Genomic DNA, 17,614 nt, shown 5'->3' with positions numbered 1-17,614 from the left:
ATAAAAATCAAAAACCTTGAAAGCCTCCTAAATTAAAATCTTAATTTTGAGAGGGAAACCATTGTATGTTTTTCATTATTTATATCACTGGTAGCTTAAAGGTGGAAATAAAAAAATCACTAAAACATACACATACATACAAAGAAAAGGAGATTAGAAATAATAAATGCAAGGGAATATATTAAGGTATATCTTAAAATCAAAAAGTGATGAGTGTTCACTTATTATTTTGTAAAGTTAACTCCTGGAATTAATTGATTTGATTTGAGAGAATTCTAAATGATCCAGAATCAGGATCCAGCATAGTACTTTCCACATGGTAAATGCTCAAAGAAAGCTTTGAAAAATTGAGCTGTTAATTTCTAATACTGGTTTATTACTTATCTTTTCTAATAGATGATGTATATATATTTTACTACTACATATCCTAGGACTGGCTGATAGTAAAGTTGAAACTTAATACTTTAAACATTTGGGGGCTTATAATCATAGCTGACATGGCCCATATGGTAGCAGAAAGATTTAAAAGGGGATATAAGTGAAGAAGAAGAGTTATTTTCCTCCATGGCAGAAAGATTTAAGGGGATATAAGTGAAGAAGAGTTATATTCCCCTTGACTAAAAAACAAAAAAAAAACATATTCTTTTGTCTTAAATTTTACTCTTTTCTTTCTGCTACTAAGGGAAAAGTTTTCAGCAGCAAAGAGAAGCCATGAAGCAAACCATAGAAGAAGACAAGGAGCCAGAAAAATCAGGTTGGACATTTATATTTCTTGGTTTCTTGGGTCTCCATCTGGAACTGTGTTTAAATGTACATATCTGATTTATAATCAGAAATTATTTTCTTTTAAAATCCTAGGAGTATCGGGGTGCCTGGGTGGCTCAGTTGGTTAGGCAGCCAACTTGATTTCAACTCAAGTCATGATCTCAGGGTCCTGGGATCAAGCCCTACATTGGGCTTCCTGCTCAGAGAGGAGTCTGCTTGAGGATTCTCTCTCTCTTCCTCTACCCCTCCCCTGCTCATGCTAGCTTACTTGTGTACTCTCTCTCAAATAAATAAAAAAAAATTCTACATATCAGAATAGTCAAATATGTATTCATGGGAAGAGTGATATGAGAGGCAAAACTAATTATCTTATAACTAAAGAAAGAGGATTTAAGTATTAAAGATCATCTGTAATTTGAGACTAATGGAAAATTACAGCTATTTCCCTGAAAAATAGTTCTATACAGTATGTGTTTATAAATTTAAATGGAAAACTATTTGAATTCTTCAATTTGAAATACATAGCTTTATTCAAGGAAATAAGTCCTACATTTACAGTTACGTTTTTGATTGTTCAACAGGAAAGCTGTGGTGTGCAAAGAAGAATAAAAAGAAGAGGAAAAAGGTTTTATATAATGCCAATAAAAATGATGGTGAGTTTGGGCACCTGGGTGGTTTAATCAGGTAAGCATCTGACTCTTGATTTTGGCTCAGGTCATGATCTCTCGGGGTCATGAGATCAAGCTCTTGAGTTGGGCTCCATGCTGGGCATGAAGCTTGCTTAAGATTGTCTCTCTTCTCTCTCTCTCTGCCCCTTTGCCCCCCCCCACCCCAAAAATGATGGTGAGCTCTACTCTTAGATATAGCTGGATTTATATCTGGAAGAGGTCCATATCCCACACATGAAAGAAATTAAACTGTTTTCAGGGAGTTATATTTCTAGTCCTGTTTTACTACTTAATGTTACATACATGCTTAAGAAAGTCTTTAGCAGAAATTATTTTCTTTTGAAATCTTATGAATAATGTAGCATTTTGAATTTAGAGAAAAACTAGCATAAAAATTATAGTTTAGCATTATATAGTGTTATATTGCTAGTTTCCTGTTTTTCCTACTTTATTTGTGAAATTAATATATACCTCTAACAAATTACAAAAACATAGTTGTATTTTAAGTAAAAATGAGTATTTTGTCTGTAATAATTCATGTCACCAAGGCAACCCATTCTACAGAGCCTGCTGCCTACTGACTGAGTCAGGCACATAGGAGAGTTGTTATTTGTTTGTTGTTGTTGTTACTAGGATTAAAAAAGTTTTTATCATAGCTTCTCTTCAAATCAAAGGCTTTAATAACACAGGGCTTGTAGTCCCTAGTGACAGCAGTCTGCTGGACCTGAGTGATGACTATTGTCTATTAGGCACCTCCTATCTGAGTTCAACAGTTTCCACCACATCCAGTTTTTATAAACCCAGCCTTATTTTACTGCTTTTCATTGCCTTCTTGATTGGTCCTTAAGTGCATTAGAATTTGCTACCCCTCCTTTGGTTCTGGTCAGAAAGAAACCAAATAAATAAAGCAAAGGCACTGTTTAACTTCCTATACAATTTATAAGGCTTATTCTCTTAATACCTTGAGAAATTTTTTTTAGCATAAACATGAAAATAAAATTTTACAGGTTATTGAAAAATCCCATTTAAAACTAAATCTGAGATTCAATCTACTTTTTTTCTAAAACAAGCATCTTTAATACTAATTGAAACATTGTATAACTCAGATTTATTGAATTTTTAATCCTTTCCTCTATATTTAGGTAAGTGATTAATACCTGTTTCTTTATCCTTTGAAACACACTAAATTGGTTCTGTTCTAATAGCTATTATACTATAGAAAACCTGCAAATCTAAAGCATGCAGATATATAACTCTTTATAAATTAAAATACTGCCAGTCTGTACATGTTAAAAGAAAGAACTCTGGGGCAGCCCCAGTGGCCCAGCGGTTTGGCACCGGCCCAGGGCGTGATTCTGGAGACCCGGGATTGAGTCCCGTGTCAGGCTCCCAGCATGGAACCTGCTTTTCCCTCTGCCTGTGTCTCTGCTTGTCTCTCTCTCTCTCTCTCTCTCTCTCTCTCTCTGACTAAATAAATAAAATCTTTAAATAGAAAGAACTCTGATTTTTCAAAGGGCAGGACATTTTGGCATTTTGGGAAGGGCAGGAAATACATTTCATAATGGCGTCATTGTAACATTTTTATTAATAATAACTATCATTTATAATAACCGCTCTCTTCCAGGGGCAGTAACTATATGCTTTAGAAACCTTCATCCACTTAGGTCTAACAATAAATTCCTTGAGATTATAATGAATATATTGAAGTTCAGATATTAAAGATCTGCTTAAGTTCTTAAAGCTACTATATAGTTGAGCTAGAATTTCGATAGTTTGAGTCCTGCTCAGCATTCTGTACTAAGCACTGGCAAGACCAAGATGCCTGCCTGCCCCCATGGAACTTACAGTTGAATGTGACTACACATCTTATGCTCTTTCCTGGTCAGGGAAAGTAATAATGAGTGAGAAGATGGCAGGCTGCTTGTTGTCTGCGTTTGTTTCTTACAACTTGACAGCTCTGATTTCATCTGGATTGTGGGCTTTAGGGATGTTATCCTACATATCACAGTTTATACCTCTTCTTAAATCAGGAACTCAGGTTAATATTAGTATTCCAAGTTTGGATAGCAGTTACGACTTGTTTTCACGTTCTGTAGTCACAGAAAAGTGTTCCTACTTTCTCTGATTACATTAGTTTGTAGTTGCTATTTTAAATGTGTATCTATGCCAGGTATTGTACTCAGCATATATAGTGTGTCTGATCCTTAAGCCAACTCTCTGAGTGCTGTATTAGTATCCCTGTTTAACAAAAATGACAGACCATTTGCTCATTAGTTCCTCCAGTGGTTACCCCACCCTCTGTCAAAGTATTGGCTGTAAACTATTTTACAGTACAAGCAGTGTATTTTTATTGTATTAAAACATTCAACTTAAAAAAAGAGAAGGAATAAATACTTACAGAAGGATTAATATATTGTCTGTTTTGTTCTCATAGTATCTGGGAAGGAAAATATATAATCCTACCTGATTATTACTTATCTTGATCCAAAGGGTTAAATGTTTTTAATAATAAATTTTGTTTCTTTCTAATTGTTTTGGAATACCTATGAGTTTATCTTTATTACATGGTAATAATTCTATCTGAAGTGTTTAATTTTTATCTTTTTCAAAGATTATGACAATGAAGAGATCTTAACTTACGAGGAAATGTCACTTTATCATCAGCCAGCAAATAGGAAAAGACCTATCATTTTGATTGGTCCACAGAACTGTGGCCAGAATGAATTGCGTCAGAGGCTCATGAACAAAGAAAAAGACCGTTTTGCATCTGCAGTTCCTCGTAAGTTTGGATGCATTCCCATTTTCCTGTACTTTTCAGTGTACTATCTTAGAACCTAACTGGAGGGAAATTTTTCATCCAATTTATCAAAAATAGTTTTACCCAGGAAAAAGGAACTTTGTTTTAAGATAATCTTTCGGTGGGATCCCTGGGTGGCGCAGCGGTTTGGCGCCTGCCTTTGGCCCAGGGCACGATCCTGGAGACCTGGGATAGAATCCCACGTCAGGCTCCCAGTACATGGAGCCTGCTTCTCCCTCTGCCTATGTCTCTGCCTCTCTCTCTCTCTCTCTCTCTCTCTCTCTGTGACTATCATAAATAAAAAAAAAAAAAAAAAAATTAAAAAAAAAGTACCTTATTAAAAAAAAAAAAGATAATCTTTCGGGAATTTGTAACTCAAGGTAGTCATTATTGAGAAATTTCGGGGGTTTTTCTATGGTACTAATTATTCTCTAAATGAATTTTAATTTGGTTATCTTAAAATTCCCTGTTCAATATGGAATCAGCTCCTGGCTTTTAAACTTATGCAGAAGATAGAAATTCATTCATTCATTCATTTTTTAAGATTTTATTTATTTATTCATAGAAACAGAGAGAGAGGCAGAGACACAGGCAGAGGGAGAAGCAGGCTCCACACAGGGAGCCCGACGTGGGACTTAATCCTGGGTCTCCAGGATCACACCCCAGGGTGCAGGCGGCGCCAAACCGCTGCACCACCGGGGCTGCCCAGAAGATAGAAATTTAGACCTAATCCCTGAACACAGAAATTCTGTTTAGATTATATAGTACTTAGGGGGTGGGAGAGTTGAAAAAAAAAAAAAAAGATTACGCAGTGCCTAATCTTAGGAAATAAACTTTAGGAAAAAATGAGTAGCAGTGTTTAAGATACTAAAACCACGTTTTTTTGTTCGTTTCTTAGTCTAGAAATAAAATCATTGTTAAACCATGGGTTTTTAAGATTTCTTCAATTCACCTTTTTACATTTAATCTATGTTACAAAACTGAAATTTTTCCTGACTAGCAGAATTATCCCCCTGCTTACTCTGACCCATGCCGCTATTTTTACCTGATTTTGTGTGCCTAGATACAACTCGGAGTAGGCGAGACCACGAAGTAGCTGGTAGAGATTACCACTTTGTTTCACGGCAAGCATTTGAGGCAGACATAGCAGCTGGAAAGTTCATTGAACATGGTGAATTTGAGAAAAATTTGTATGGAACCAGCATAGATTCAGTACGGCAAGTGATCAACTCTGGCAAAATCTGTCTTTTAAGTCTTCGTACACAGGTAAATAAATTTCTCATACATTTTTCCCCCCACTGATCCTGTGTTTTTTTTTAGTGGACCAAAGAGCTTAGTCTCTATTGTTTCAATTATAAACATTTGACCGTAAGAAAAGTATATTTTTACTAAATGCCTTCAGGATTCCTTATATTACTCGGGCTAACATATTTATCAAAGAACTTAGAGTTGTTAAGCATGTTGTCTTAATTAATGACGTTTCAGATAGAAAAGGTCATGTTCCTATAATCCCTGTTTTGGTAGAGTGCTTCAGTTTAGGAACACATAGTCATGCAATGGCAAAGGCAGGGTGAAAACCAGTCTCCTGATTCAAACAGTCTGCTTTTTCTCAGGTATACTTTTCCAGAACTTCTTTTGTGTATGTATGTGGAGTTCTTCCTATTCTGATTGCATTTAGACCACAGCACATGGTAACATTACTGCTTATTTCTACTTCCTCCAGAAAGGATTTTGAATATGGTTATTTATAATCTTTATGTGAGCTTCTTAGAGGATATTTTAGCATCATAGTTGTAGACCTTCAGTGTCATTCTTTTTTCTTTTATTATATAAACAGGGCGAGCTAATTTGTGTGTGTGTCTGTGTGTGTGTGTGTGTGTGTCTGTTACAGCTACACAATATATTCTTACAGTGAATGGTAGGATCGGAAAATATTTTGAATTGTTTGTTACAGAGATGCTTGGAAACACTCATAGGCAATGTTTATTTTTTTAATGACATTATTATTCCAAGTATATTATTGGGAAGTAGTTAAATGATGAAAATGACTGTAAAGATTCAAAATATCTTTTTTTTTTAGTCCTTGAAGACTCTCCGGAATTCAGACTTGAAACCATATATTATCTTCATCGCACCACCTTCACAAGAAAGACTTCGGGCACTATTGGCCAAGGAGGGCAAGAATCCAAAGGTAGAGTTATTATAGTGTTGTACCATTCCATTGAAAGAAAACATGAAACAGGCATCACCTAATATATCACACTGCTTAAAAGCTACATTAGCTTGAGCTTTCAAACTGATTATTCTTTCTGCCATATCACTTTTCCCAAAATTGCTCTTGTTGCCTCTGGCTGGATTGTGACAGCTCTATAAAGTAGGGGGCTTCTCTTACTGTTCTCCACACATTCCCTATTGCTACCCCAAATGTATAATACCTTTGGCACTCCTTAAAATAATCTTCTTTACATCGGTTATTTCCAGTAGGGATTATGTAACCCCCTTCTCTCTTCCCCCAAGAAAACTTCTCTGCAGATTCTTAGGAATTACCCACTTTTCTTTGCAGATATTCTGCATACGTGGGGAGCCAGAATTGGGTGCTATCACTTTTCTCTTCTTTTTTCTCATTGAAATTTATGTTCTATTTGTCTTCTCAGTCTTTTCATGAGATCTGAAAGGGAAAAAAAAAATTATTTTAGAAACTGGACATGGTTGAGGTTAGTTCACATTTTACTAAACAATAATAAAATTATTATATACTAATGTATTGATCAGAAAGCACTGACTTTATTTAAATGTGTGAAATGAAAACTGTCAAGTGACTTACTGTATCAAAGTAACAGACTTTTCCTTGGTTTTGCTGATTTCTTAAATAATTTTTTTTTTTTACAGAGGAATCAGTTTTCCTTATTTCATTTGCTCTCTAAATCTCCTTTAGGCCATAAATACACATAACACTCTTCTTTATAAAATCCTTAAAAGTCATTAAAAGCAGGGTGCCTGGGTGACTCAGTTAAGCATCTGCCTTTGGCTCAGACCATGATCCTGGGGTCCTGGGATCGAGCCCTGCATCAGGCTCCCAGCTCAGCGAGGAATCTGCTTCTCCCTGTCCCTCTACCCCTGCCCATGCTCTCTCAGATAAATAAAATATTTTTTAAAAAGAGGTCATTAAAAGCATACTATTACTCCTTTCTTATGATTCTTGGCTGTACACCATAACCACCAACCCTCTTTCTTCCTCCCCAAGATAGGTCTTTTTTCATTCTTGGTCTATTCATATTTCTTATTTTTTTTTTAAGATTTTTAAAATTTATTTATTCATGAGAGACATACAAGAGAGAGGCAGAGACACAGGCAGAGGGAGAAGCAGGCTCCCTGCAGGGAGCCTGATGTGGGACTCGATCCTGGGACTCCGGGATCATGCCCTGAGCCAAATGCAAACGCTCAACTGCTGAGCCACCCATGCATCCCTCATGTTTATTATTCAATCTATATGTGAAGATTGTATTTTTCAGGGTCTTAGGCTATAGACAAATAAGGATTTTTCCATCCTACATAATACACACAAATCTGGTTGATCTGTTTAGGCTAAAAGATCAGCTGGCTAAAGTAGTGTTCACCCTTTTTTATGTTTGCAACACAATTGTGAGTTCATAAATTAATGGAGTCAGAGTATCTGCTGTTCTTAGCATTTGGGATGATACAGAAAAAAATGGGACATGGCCACTGGCTTTTCTTGAGTGGGATCACAATAAAGAAAATAAAACTAAAACTATGAAACTTAGTGCCCAGTAACTACTTTGGTAGACCAGAAATACCATGGTCATTGAAGGAAAAGGGTGGACCAGAGTGAGCTTCCTCCTACTTATTCAGCCTAATTTTTCTATTTTCTAATATGCACACTTTTTGTTATGTTTTTCTTTTCCAAAGATTCAGTATCCTGCAAGGGCTATATACCATTCCAAAATATGTTAGGCAACTTTCTTTGGGTTGGTGGTGCCAGGTAATGTTCTCATGGGATTATTTATACTATTATTGATTTTTAATTAGCTATCCCATATTGAGTAAGGTGTAGAAAAGATACCAATTATCAATTATAACTGCAGGGAGCCCGATGCAGCACTCGATCCCAGGACCCCAGGATCATGACCTGAACCAAAGGCAGACACTCAACCACTGAGCCACCCATGTGCCCCTAATTATACATATTTTTAAAGGAAGAACTTAATCAGTACCAAAATGTTTTAACACTTTACAGTATGTTTGATTTTCTAATGAGAATTCTCTGATTTTTAAAAATTAACTTCATTGAAATTATTTTATGTTCAATTAAATACGTACATTTTATTTGTGTAATGTGAGTCTGGCAAAGTGTATACCTGTGTCACTACCATGCCAGTAGAGATTTAGAACATCTTCATCACTCTAGAAAATTTTCTCATGTTTCTTTGAAGTTAATACCCTTCCATTCTTCCCTAGGCAATCACTAGTGCTTTGTCACTGTAGATTTATTTTGTCTCTCCTAGAAATTCATGTAAGTGGAACCATAGAGTATATTTAAGTTTACGTCTGGCTTTTGATCAACATAATGTTTTTGAGATTCATCACTGTTGCATCAAACAGTAGTTTATACCTTCATATTGCTGAGTGGTATACCATGAGCTTAATATATCACAGTGTATTCATCAGTTAAAAATTATTTGGGTTCTTTCCAATTCTGAGCTAGTATGATTAAAGCAGCTCTAAGCATTCATAATCTTTTGATGGACATCTATGTTGTTTCTCTTGAATTGCTGGATCAAATGGTAAGTGTATGTTTTAACTGTATAAAGCTGCAAAACTATTTTAAATCAGTTTGGTGCCATTTGTTCCACATCCTTTCCAGATTTTGCTTTTTGTTAACATTTTTTGCCATTCTGATAGGTGTGATGTGTTACCATTAAGGTTTTCATTTGTATTTTCCTGATGAGTAAGGAAAGTGTCTTTCCATGTAGTTATTTAAGCATATTCTTTTGTGAAATGTCTTTTTAAAAATAAATTGGGTTGTTTTCTTACTGAGTTGTAAAAATTCTAATATATTTTCTCAGAAAATTTTTTAATGATATCTTTTGAAGATCACAAGTGTCTAAGCTGTGTACTTTTTCATTTTTCTTAAAATGATTTTTGTTTACTGTCTTAAAAAATTTGCCTGCTCCAAGATTATAAAGATTTTATCCTGTTTTCTTGTAAAACCTTTCTTGTATTCGCTTTTACTTTTAGGCCTGAATTTGTTTAGGGTGGTGGTTGGTTTGGTGTTTATTTTTGTTTTGTTTTTTAACACATGGATATTCAATTGCTGTAGCATTATCTGGAAAAGACTATCCTTTTTTCTGCTGAATTATATTGGCACCTTTTTAAAAAATGACCTGGTCAAATATGTAGCAGACAGCAGGGTGGGGATTATTTCTGGACTCTTTCCTATGTTTATGCTAATATCACAGTCTTGATTACTGCAGCTTTATTTTAAGTCTCAAAAAAAGTCATAAAAAGGAATGAAATACTCATACATTGTACAACATGGATGAACCTTGAAAGCATTATAAGTGAAAGAAGCCAGTCACAAAAGACCATTTTGTGGAATGTCCAGAATAGGCAAATCTATAAGGACCTAAAGTAGATTAGTGGTTGCCTACAGCTGGGAATTGGTAGAAAATGGGGTGTGACTGCCTATGGATATGAGGTTTTTGGCTGGGGAGAGGGGGTGGGTGATGAAAATACTCTGAAATTGTGGTGTTGATTGCACAACTCTGTGACTATATTAAAAACAATTAAAATTGTTCATTTAAAATGGGTAAATTGTAAATGAATTTTATCTCAAGTAAATCCTTACCGAGAAAGAAAAGTCTTAGCAAGTGTTTCTATAGAAATTGAAAAGATGATTTTAAAATTTATATGGAAATTAAAAGAAATAACCAGAACACTAGAAAAAGAACTAAGCCAGTGGGGGGCAGTGGTACCTGGGTGGCTCAGTCATTTAAGTGTCTAACTTTTGGTTTTGGTTCAGGTCATGATCTCAGGGTCATGAGATGGAGCAAGCATTGTGCTGGGCTTTTTACTCAGTGGGGAGTCTACTTGAGATTCTTTTTCTACCCCCCTCCCCCACCACCACCACCACAGTGCTCTCTTCACTTTCAAATAAATCTTAAAAGAAAAAACTAAGTCAGAGGCCTTTCGTCTTTGTTAATATTCTTATTTGTCTCTTTTCTATTTAATTGACTTCTACTTACTTTGGCTTTAATTTGCACTTGCTCTAGTTTCTGAAGAAAACTTAAGATTTTTAAGTCTTCTTTTTCTAATATGAAGGTATAAATTTCCCTCTAAACAGTTCCTTAATTGCATTGTACAGATTTTGAGGTTGTCTTTCATTATCACTTTGTTAGAAATATTCTCATTCCCTGTCATTTTCTTCTTAAACACATGGGTTATTTAGAAGTATGTAATTTCCACATATTTGGAGATTTAAAAAAATTACTGATTTATATTTTCATTGTGGTCAGAGAACATAGTCTGTAAAGATGTGAATCTTTCAGAAATGTTTGTGCCTTATTTTGTGACCCAACATCAGTTCTATCTGGGTGTATGTTCCATGCACAATGCTGAGAATGTATAAAGGGTGGTGTATCTTACTGCCATTTTTTTCCACCTGTGTTTAATTTCCTTTGGTATTTCCGGTACTGCTTTTTTATCAGTCATACAGTAAAAGTGTTGAACAAAAATAAGTCCTCAGTTTTAACTCTATGAAATGGTGCTAATTAGGAAGGGGCTGTGTTCCTCACTGGATGCAGAATGTAAATAATCAGTTAATCTGATTGTAGAATCTCTCTATTAGAATGGGGGCCCGAGAGTGGTAAACTGATAGTATCGAACTGTTATAGTCTATTTTGCCTATAGGCCAGTTTTTTCAGTCCAAAACTTTTTGAGCAAAAATAATTTTGTTTCATCTTAGTCATGAATTGTGATTTGAAAAATAGTTGGAAATTAAAACCTAAATTAAAATAAATGGGGGAGCCTGGGTGGCTCAGTTAGTTGTGTCGGCCTCGGCCTTCTGCTTGGGTCATGATCCTCAGGGTCCTGGGACTGAGCCCTGTGTCGGGCTCCCTGCCCACCGAGGAGTCTGCTTCTCCTTCTCTCTCTGGCCCTCCCCTGCTTGTGCTCTCTCTTGTTCAATAAATAAATAAAAGCTCAAATAAATAAAAGCTCTCAAATAAATAAAAGCTTTAAAATAGAAACAAATAAATAAAAGCTTTAAAATAGAAACAAATGGGGATCCCTGGGTGGCGCAGAGGTTTGGTGCCTGCCTTTGGCCCAGGGCGCGATCCTGGAGACCCGGGATCGAATCCCACGTCGGGCTCCCGGGGCATGGAGCCTGCTTCTCCCTCTGCCTGTGTCTCTGCCTCTCTCTCTCTCTGTGACTATCATAAATAAATAAAAATTAAAAAAATATAGAAACAAATGGTATAAACCATTTTGGCAAAAGACAAAATAATGCTTTAAATTTGATAAAAACTAGGTGGATTGGCTATTTATGTGAATCTGTGTGAGATGTAGGGCTTTACATTTCAACTCTAGCACCACAAAGTTTAGATTCTGTTTTGACTTCTGGAATGTTCTTCCAATAATCTTGAGATTTGAGTAAACCCAAGTTTTAGCAAGAATGTTACAGTGTGTTTAGTTAGAATGATGTAGTAGAGTCCCCTAGGAAACAAAGGGTTCTTCTGTGTACCACAGCCAGATGCACAACATTCCAGAATGAAAATTAGAGAGCCACACAAGAAACTGCCTCAGGACAAGCCAGAGATGTCATATTTTTAATGTTTCCTACTGTTACAGAAGCTCAACCAGTTGAAGAAGTTCTGTATTGTGGGTCCAATGTAATACTGGTGTGTGACTTTCATATCTGAGATGTTTGGACTTGAGTTAAATTAGTTCTCTTCATTGACAGGTGATTTTGGGGTAGTTTTACTTTCTTGAACACATGTGCATGGTAATCAGAGTGTTCTGAATAAGTTCCACACCCTGCCTTACCACCTGCTCATCTGTGTGAAACAGCTACTTCCTTTACCAGTGTAGTAAAGTAGTCTGTTTTGTATCATTTCCCAAACTCATCTTAAGATACTTTTTTGCATCTTTAAAGACCTCCTTTGTGTACTGAAAACAGAGAAGCAGTTTAAAGTAATTCCCCCAAGTAATTCCCCCAAAACATTAGATTAAATCTTGGGTTGACCAGCAGTGTTTTCATAGAAGGATACCCATTTCATTCTATTGATCCTTCCGTTTCCCATGTTCATCCTGCCGAACTCTGCAACAGATATAAAGGACAGTGCATCTTTATAAAGCCAAGAGTAGATGGCATTTTGGGTCCTACCAACCTTGTTTCAACCAGAAAGCTTCACTCTGTATTACAAAAGATGTTATTTTTTAGGGAAAGGTTATGATGCCCCAAAATGCTTGAAAACAAATGTCTGTAGGGAATTCTAAGTAATAGTCTTGGCTTTTGAAGCCTCTAGTCTAGTGGGTAAAACAGCTACATGAAAACCTGAGTAGCAGTATAAACAAGTTATATTGAGTCCCAAATGATTCAGTATGAATCCTGAAGACACCAGAGCAAAGGAAATCACTGAGCCCGTGAAAGGGTTGAAGAGGAGCTCCTGAAGGGGGACATATTTTGAGACAGCAAGCAATATAAGGTTATTTTTTGTTCTTGAATCATCTCTGACTCATTGTATGTTTTGATAAGGAATGGAATTACCTCAGTTTTTGTCTTCTCTTTACAGCCTGAAGAGTTGAGAGAAATCATTGAAAAGACTAGAGAGATGGAGCAGAACAATGGCCACTACTTTGACACAGCAATTGTGAATTCAGATCTTGATAAAGCTTATCAGGAATTGCTTAGGTTAATTAACAAACTTGATACTGAACCTCAGTGGGTGCCGTCCAGTTGGCTGAGGTGAGGGAAACATCCATTCTGTGGTATAATTGGACTTGATCTGGCAACTGCCACTAGGAATAGAGCCCTGATACTTGAGCAAGACCCTGAGGTGGCAGGCCGTATAAGCTGTAGACCTGTTCTTTGATCTCAAACTGGTGAGAAAATCCCCTTAGGCAATTTGTGCATAGCAGTCTTTATTCACTGTACATGGCTTTAGAGGTTCTTGCCTCCTCTGGGGATTCTAAATGGAAGCTTTCAGCAGACCAGTTCCATTTCATCTATGTAAAAACCTTTTAATTCTATTTTCACTTAAGTCTTTTGTCTGGTTTTTCCTTGAAAAACTTGTGTGTATATACACAGCAGTCCATGTCTCACGTAGTTAAAAATATTGATGCTATTTAACAGTTAACTTAAGAACTTCATGGGAATGGGAGGGGGGACTGTGCTTCTGTGCACTGGGCAAGACAGTATTTGGTTAGAAAGCTGGTTTTGTTACCAAAAATAGTTTCCTAAAAAGTTAAAAAAAAAAAAAAGTGCCATTTTGGTCTCAACCTACTCTGTTAGGCTTGAATTCATTTGTATGTCTTTTAATTCTAAAACATTCCATTAGAATTACCAGTTTTTTAGCTCAGACTTTGTGGATCAGATTTCACTGCACACAACAGATTGTGATCTAGCTAAACTATAGCATATGCTGATCTTTTTAATGACTTTTTGAATTTTTTGCTCAAATTGTCACAAGTGATTCTATAACCTTGTTTCCTTTCTGTGATGTGCATAGTACAAGAGAATGTAGAAGTTACACTTTTATGAATGGCAGATGGTCATATAAACCTGATGGTTAATTTCTTCCTCATGATGCAAATAGTTTTTCATATACATGAGAGGACATAGCACCTTTGACAGTTTTGCATTTTTATATATGAACATAGCATAATTTGAAGACTATACCATATATAGGTAATAAACTGGAATTCTGGATGAATATAGCTGCTACTGTATACTAATATTTAATAAGTTGACAAATGGTCATTGATAACACTTGTTCAGCATTGGAATAAAATTATAGCCAAGGGGAAATACTCTAATAATTGACTTTGAGATCACAAGGAAAGGATGACCTGAAAGTCATTTGAACATTATAGGAAAAGAACATGGGGAGGGTCAGGGGTGAGGGGTGGTTAAGCATACAGAAGCAGGTTTTTATTCTATCAACCTGCCTCTTAGAACCAGAATGCAGTGGCTTGCTGTTTAAGCTAATGGGATTTTCATTTCACTGTCTCTATAGCTATAGCTTTAAAATTCAACTTCTGTAACTGGCATGGAAAGTTCATTTGTAGTCTTTTCAAGCCTTTAGGGATGGTATGATGTGTGTCAAACGACCTCAAATGTGAATGTCTTGATTTTATTTTTAGGACTTTAGCTACAGCATTTCCTGTTCCCAAAGCTAAACACTGGAATAACAACATAGAGTTGTCACTTAATTTAACATAAGCAATTGTTTTTAATGAGTAGTTTGTCCTGGTGTTGTGTATATATTTGATTTCTATGTAATTTTACTTGAACAAATGTAGATAGTTTATGTTTTCTTTGTTCAAATTTGCATGGCCTTGAAGTTGGCTGCAATGTGTGTCTTACACGGAAATACTTTCAAGCTAACCGTTCCTTAGGAAGAAAGTAACTATATGTTCCTGGGTCAAGGGAAGGAATGCCATACATCCTCTTTTCAGATCTGAAACACTCCAGCTTAGGACAGAGAAAACCAAGGAATTATTAGCACTTAATCTTCTGTTTTCCAGTTTGCTTTCTCCTAAGGAATGATGGGTAGTCTATGGTAGACAGTGGAGTTTTATGACATAACTGAAAACTGTTTCTATCCCAAGATCTAAAAGGTTGGCAGTTTAGCTGTTGTGCCAGTTCCTGAGTTAGCATACAGACCGTAGAGCCACACTAGGGCCCTGTGCTTTCACAAGCAAATCCCCTACCAAGGCACGTGTGCAAGTTATCGTACACTTTTAAGTAATCTAAGCTGACAAGTGATTTTAGAGGTCAGTGAAGTCCTGCGGTTCTCTCCTTATCAGCAATGGAAGAGGGATAAAAATGTTTACGTTCCAAAATTTCCTCAGCCCTAGTGACATGAATGTGTTGATACTCAACACAGTCCCTAAACAAAGTGAAAACTTAGTTGTTGCTGACTTCCTTTAAAAAAAAAAAAAAGTCTTGCTGAACACTCAGTTGTCCAACTGCTCTGGCCAGTTCCATTTTATGTCCTTTGTGGTTCTGATTGGAGACCCCAGTGTGGGGGAGGTCTTACCCACTTACAGGAATGAGATCAATAGCTAATAAAATGCACGTTAGTTCAAATAAGGAAATACCTTTGGTAAATTTTCATAAGTCAGAACAAATGAAAAATCGTATTTAGGCTAATCCAGATTTGCTTTATATGGAGAGTATGGATTTTTTCCTTTTCTCATGGCCTAAGGAATAAGTATTGATAAGGAATAATTTGAATGTAATTTTGTGAATGTGTATGGAAAATATAAACCAGGGATTTAGCCTTAAAAAAAGGTAACCTTTTTGACATCTATTGTTAATCCTCCTTTGTACTCCTATCTTGTATCTGCACTCTTGAGTTGTCATACTGCACACTGTATTGTAAAAACGAAGTAAAAGTATATTTCAAATAAAATCACTTGAGTATGTTCGGTGTTTACATCCTTTGCTATTCAATGTTTCAACTCACCTAACCACCCCATCTTAAAGTTTCTGCCAGAAATAAGTCCATTGGAACCTCTGCATGAATCATAAAATACCTTTTAGTTTATTCTTCATGGTGGGGGAGTGCCCCCTACTGGCACGGATGTAGGTTCAATTTCCTTGTTTTAAGATAGCTTAACACTGTGAACTTAAGCATTTTCTAGGGGAAAAGGTATGTAATACTCGGGCAAATTCTACTTATATGCAGCCGCCAAGGATTGAGGGACAGAGGCTAGGATTGTTCTATATTGAGTTGACAAATCTAGAACATTAACTTTTCTACTGTACCACTCCAGATTTCTGAAAGAAGACAATCATACCAACAAAAAGTGTCACACATACACACACACGTGCTACCCATCTGGCTTTCTATTCCTGATCCTTTCCTTCACCTATGGATAGTATCACCCTGCACAACAAATTCTGTTCACTATTTTCTTCTGATTTCTAGTTAATATGCTAAAACCATAAAATCTGTAGTTTTTTTTAAATTTTTATTTATTTATGATAGTCACACACAGAGAGAGAGGCAGAGACACAGGCAGAGGGAGAAGCAGGCTCCATGCACCGGGAGCCCAGCGTGGGATTCGATCCCGGGTCTCCAGGATCGTGCCCTGGGCCAAAGGCAGGCGCCAAACCACTGCGCCACTCAGGGATCCCAAATCTGTAGTTTTGTAGGTGGTTTAGCCAAGGCCAATAAAAAAGCCTTAGGAAGCCACAAGTGAAATCTTGGTTGGTCTCTGGCCTCAGCAGGTTATGGTGAACACTGAATTTACCTAAATGAAAAACCATGAAGTATGAGAAGACTCTCATACCCTTCAAGCTATTTGCCTCCAAGAGGGACAATACCTACAGCTTAAGAACCAAGGCCTAGGAGCACCTGGGTGCCTCAGTGGTTGAGCATCTGCCTTTGGCTCGAGTTGGGATGCAGAGTTCTGCATCAGGCTCCTCATGGGTAGCCTGCTTCTCCCACTGCCTAGGTATCTCATGAATAAATAAAATCTTTAAAGAAAAAAAAAAAAAAGAACCAAAGCCTGCCTTCTAGCTCTGACACCTGATCTGACAAAGCTTCGGTTTCATCGTCTGTAAAACGGAGAGAATAGTATTTACATTCCACTCTGGTACTGGGAGGATTAAATGTTAAGCCTTAAAAATAGGTAACACTGAATCGCTTAGAAACTCACTTGTTGGCTTTCTAGTCACTACTGAAGTTACTTAGCAGAATAAAACCCCCAATTCAGTATAACAGGCTAAAACTAGGCTCCTCCAGGACAGGCCTTATATCTTACACCTTTACCCAAAAGTTTAAAATATAGGGGAGGCAAGAAAGGTTAGAAGGGTACAAAAACTTCACTGAAGGTAGAACTGCCTGGATTTAAATTCTGAATATACCACCTACCTGACCAATTACTCCAGCAAATTTTCTTGGTGAAATGTGGGATTAAGATAATATGTACCTCTTCTGGTGTGATAATATAAACACTTAAAACAGGGCCTCACACATAACTAAGATTACTTTGTAGGAGATACTAAATCTTTACAAAATTACTTAGTCCTTTAAAAAGGCTAGGCGTGTAATATCAATTGACTTAAATACTCAAAGGCCTAGTATCACAGTTTCACTAAAAACTGTCTCATAGCCAATCACCCCAGAAATGCCTG

The 17,614-nt window shown here is 36.5% G+C and overlaps 1 protein-coding gene across 9 annotated transcripts in view; it reads left to right on the top strand.

Moving 5' to 3' along the window:
- Positions 1-15,908, top strand: part of PALS1 (protein associated with LIN7 1, MAGUK p55 family member) — a 74,671-nt gene extending 58,763 nt beyond the window's left edge. For all 9 annotated transcript variants that reach the window (XM_055303897.1, XM_055303893.1, XM_055303891.1 and 6 more), the window contains 6 exons: positions 683-754; positions 1,347-1,418; positions 4,045-4,212; positions 5,294-5,496; positions 6,311-6,421; positions 13,041-15,908. In XM_055303897.1, the coding sequence (XP_055159872.1) occupies positions 683-754; positions 1,347-1,418; positions 4,045-4,212; positions 5,294-5,496; positions 6,311-6,421; positions 13,041-13,217 (803 nt within the window). In that variant the 3' untranslated portion in view covers positions 13,218-15,908. The remainder of the gene's footprint in view (positions 1-682; positions 755-1,346; positions 1,419-4,044; positions 4,213-5,293; positions 5,497-6,310; positions 6,422-13,040) is intronic.
- Positions 15,909-17,614: the final 1,706 nt, after the last annotated feature.

Source organism: Nyctereutes procyonoides, unplaced genomic scaffold (genome assembly GCF_905146905.1).
Source record: "Nyctereutes procyonoides isolate TBG_1078 unplaced genomic scaffold, NYPRO_anot_genome, whole genome shotgun sequence".
Taxonomy (NCBI): domain Eukaryota; kingdom Metazoa; phylum Chordata; class Mammalia; order Carnivora; family Canidae; genus Nyctereutes; species Nyctereutes procyonoides.
This window is presented reverse-complemented; position numbering and strand designations above follow the sequence as displayed.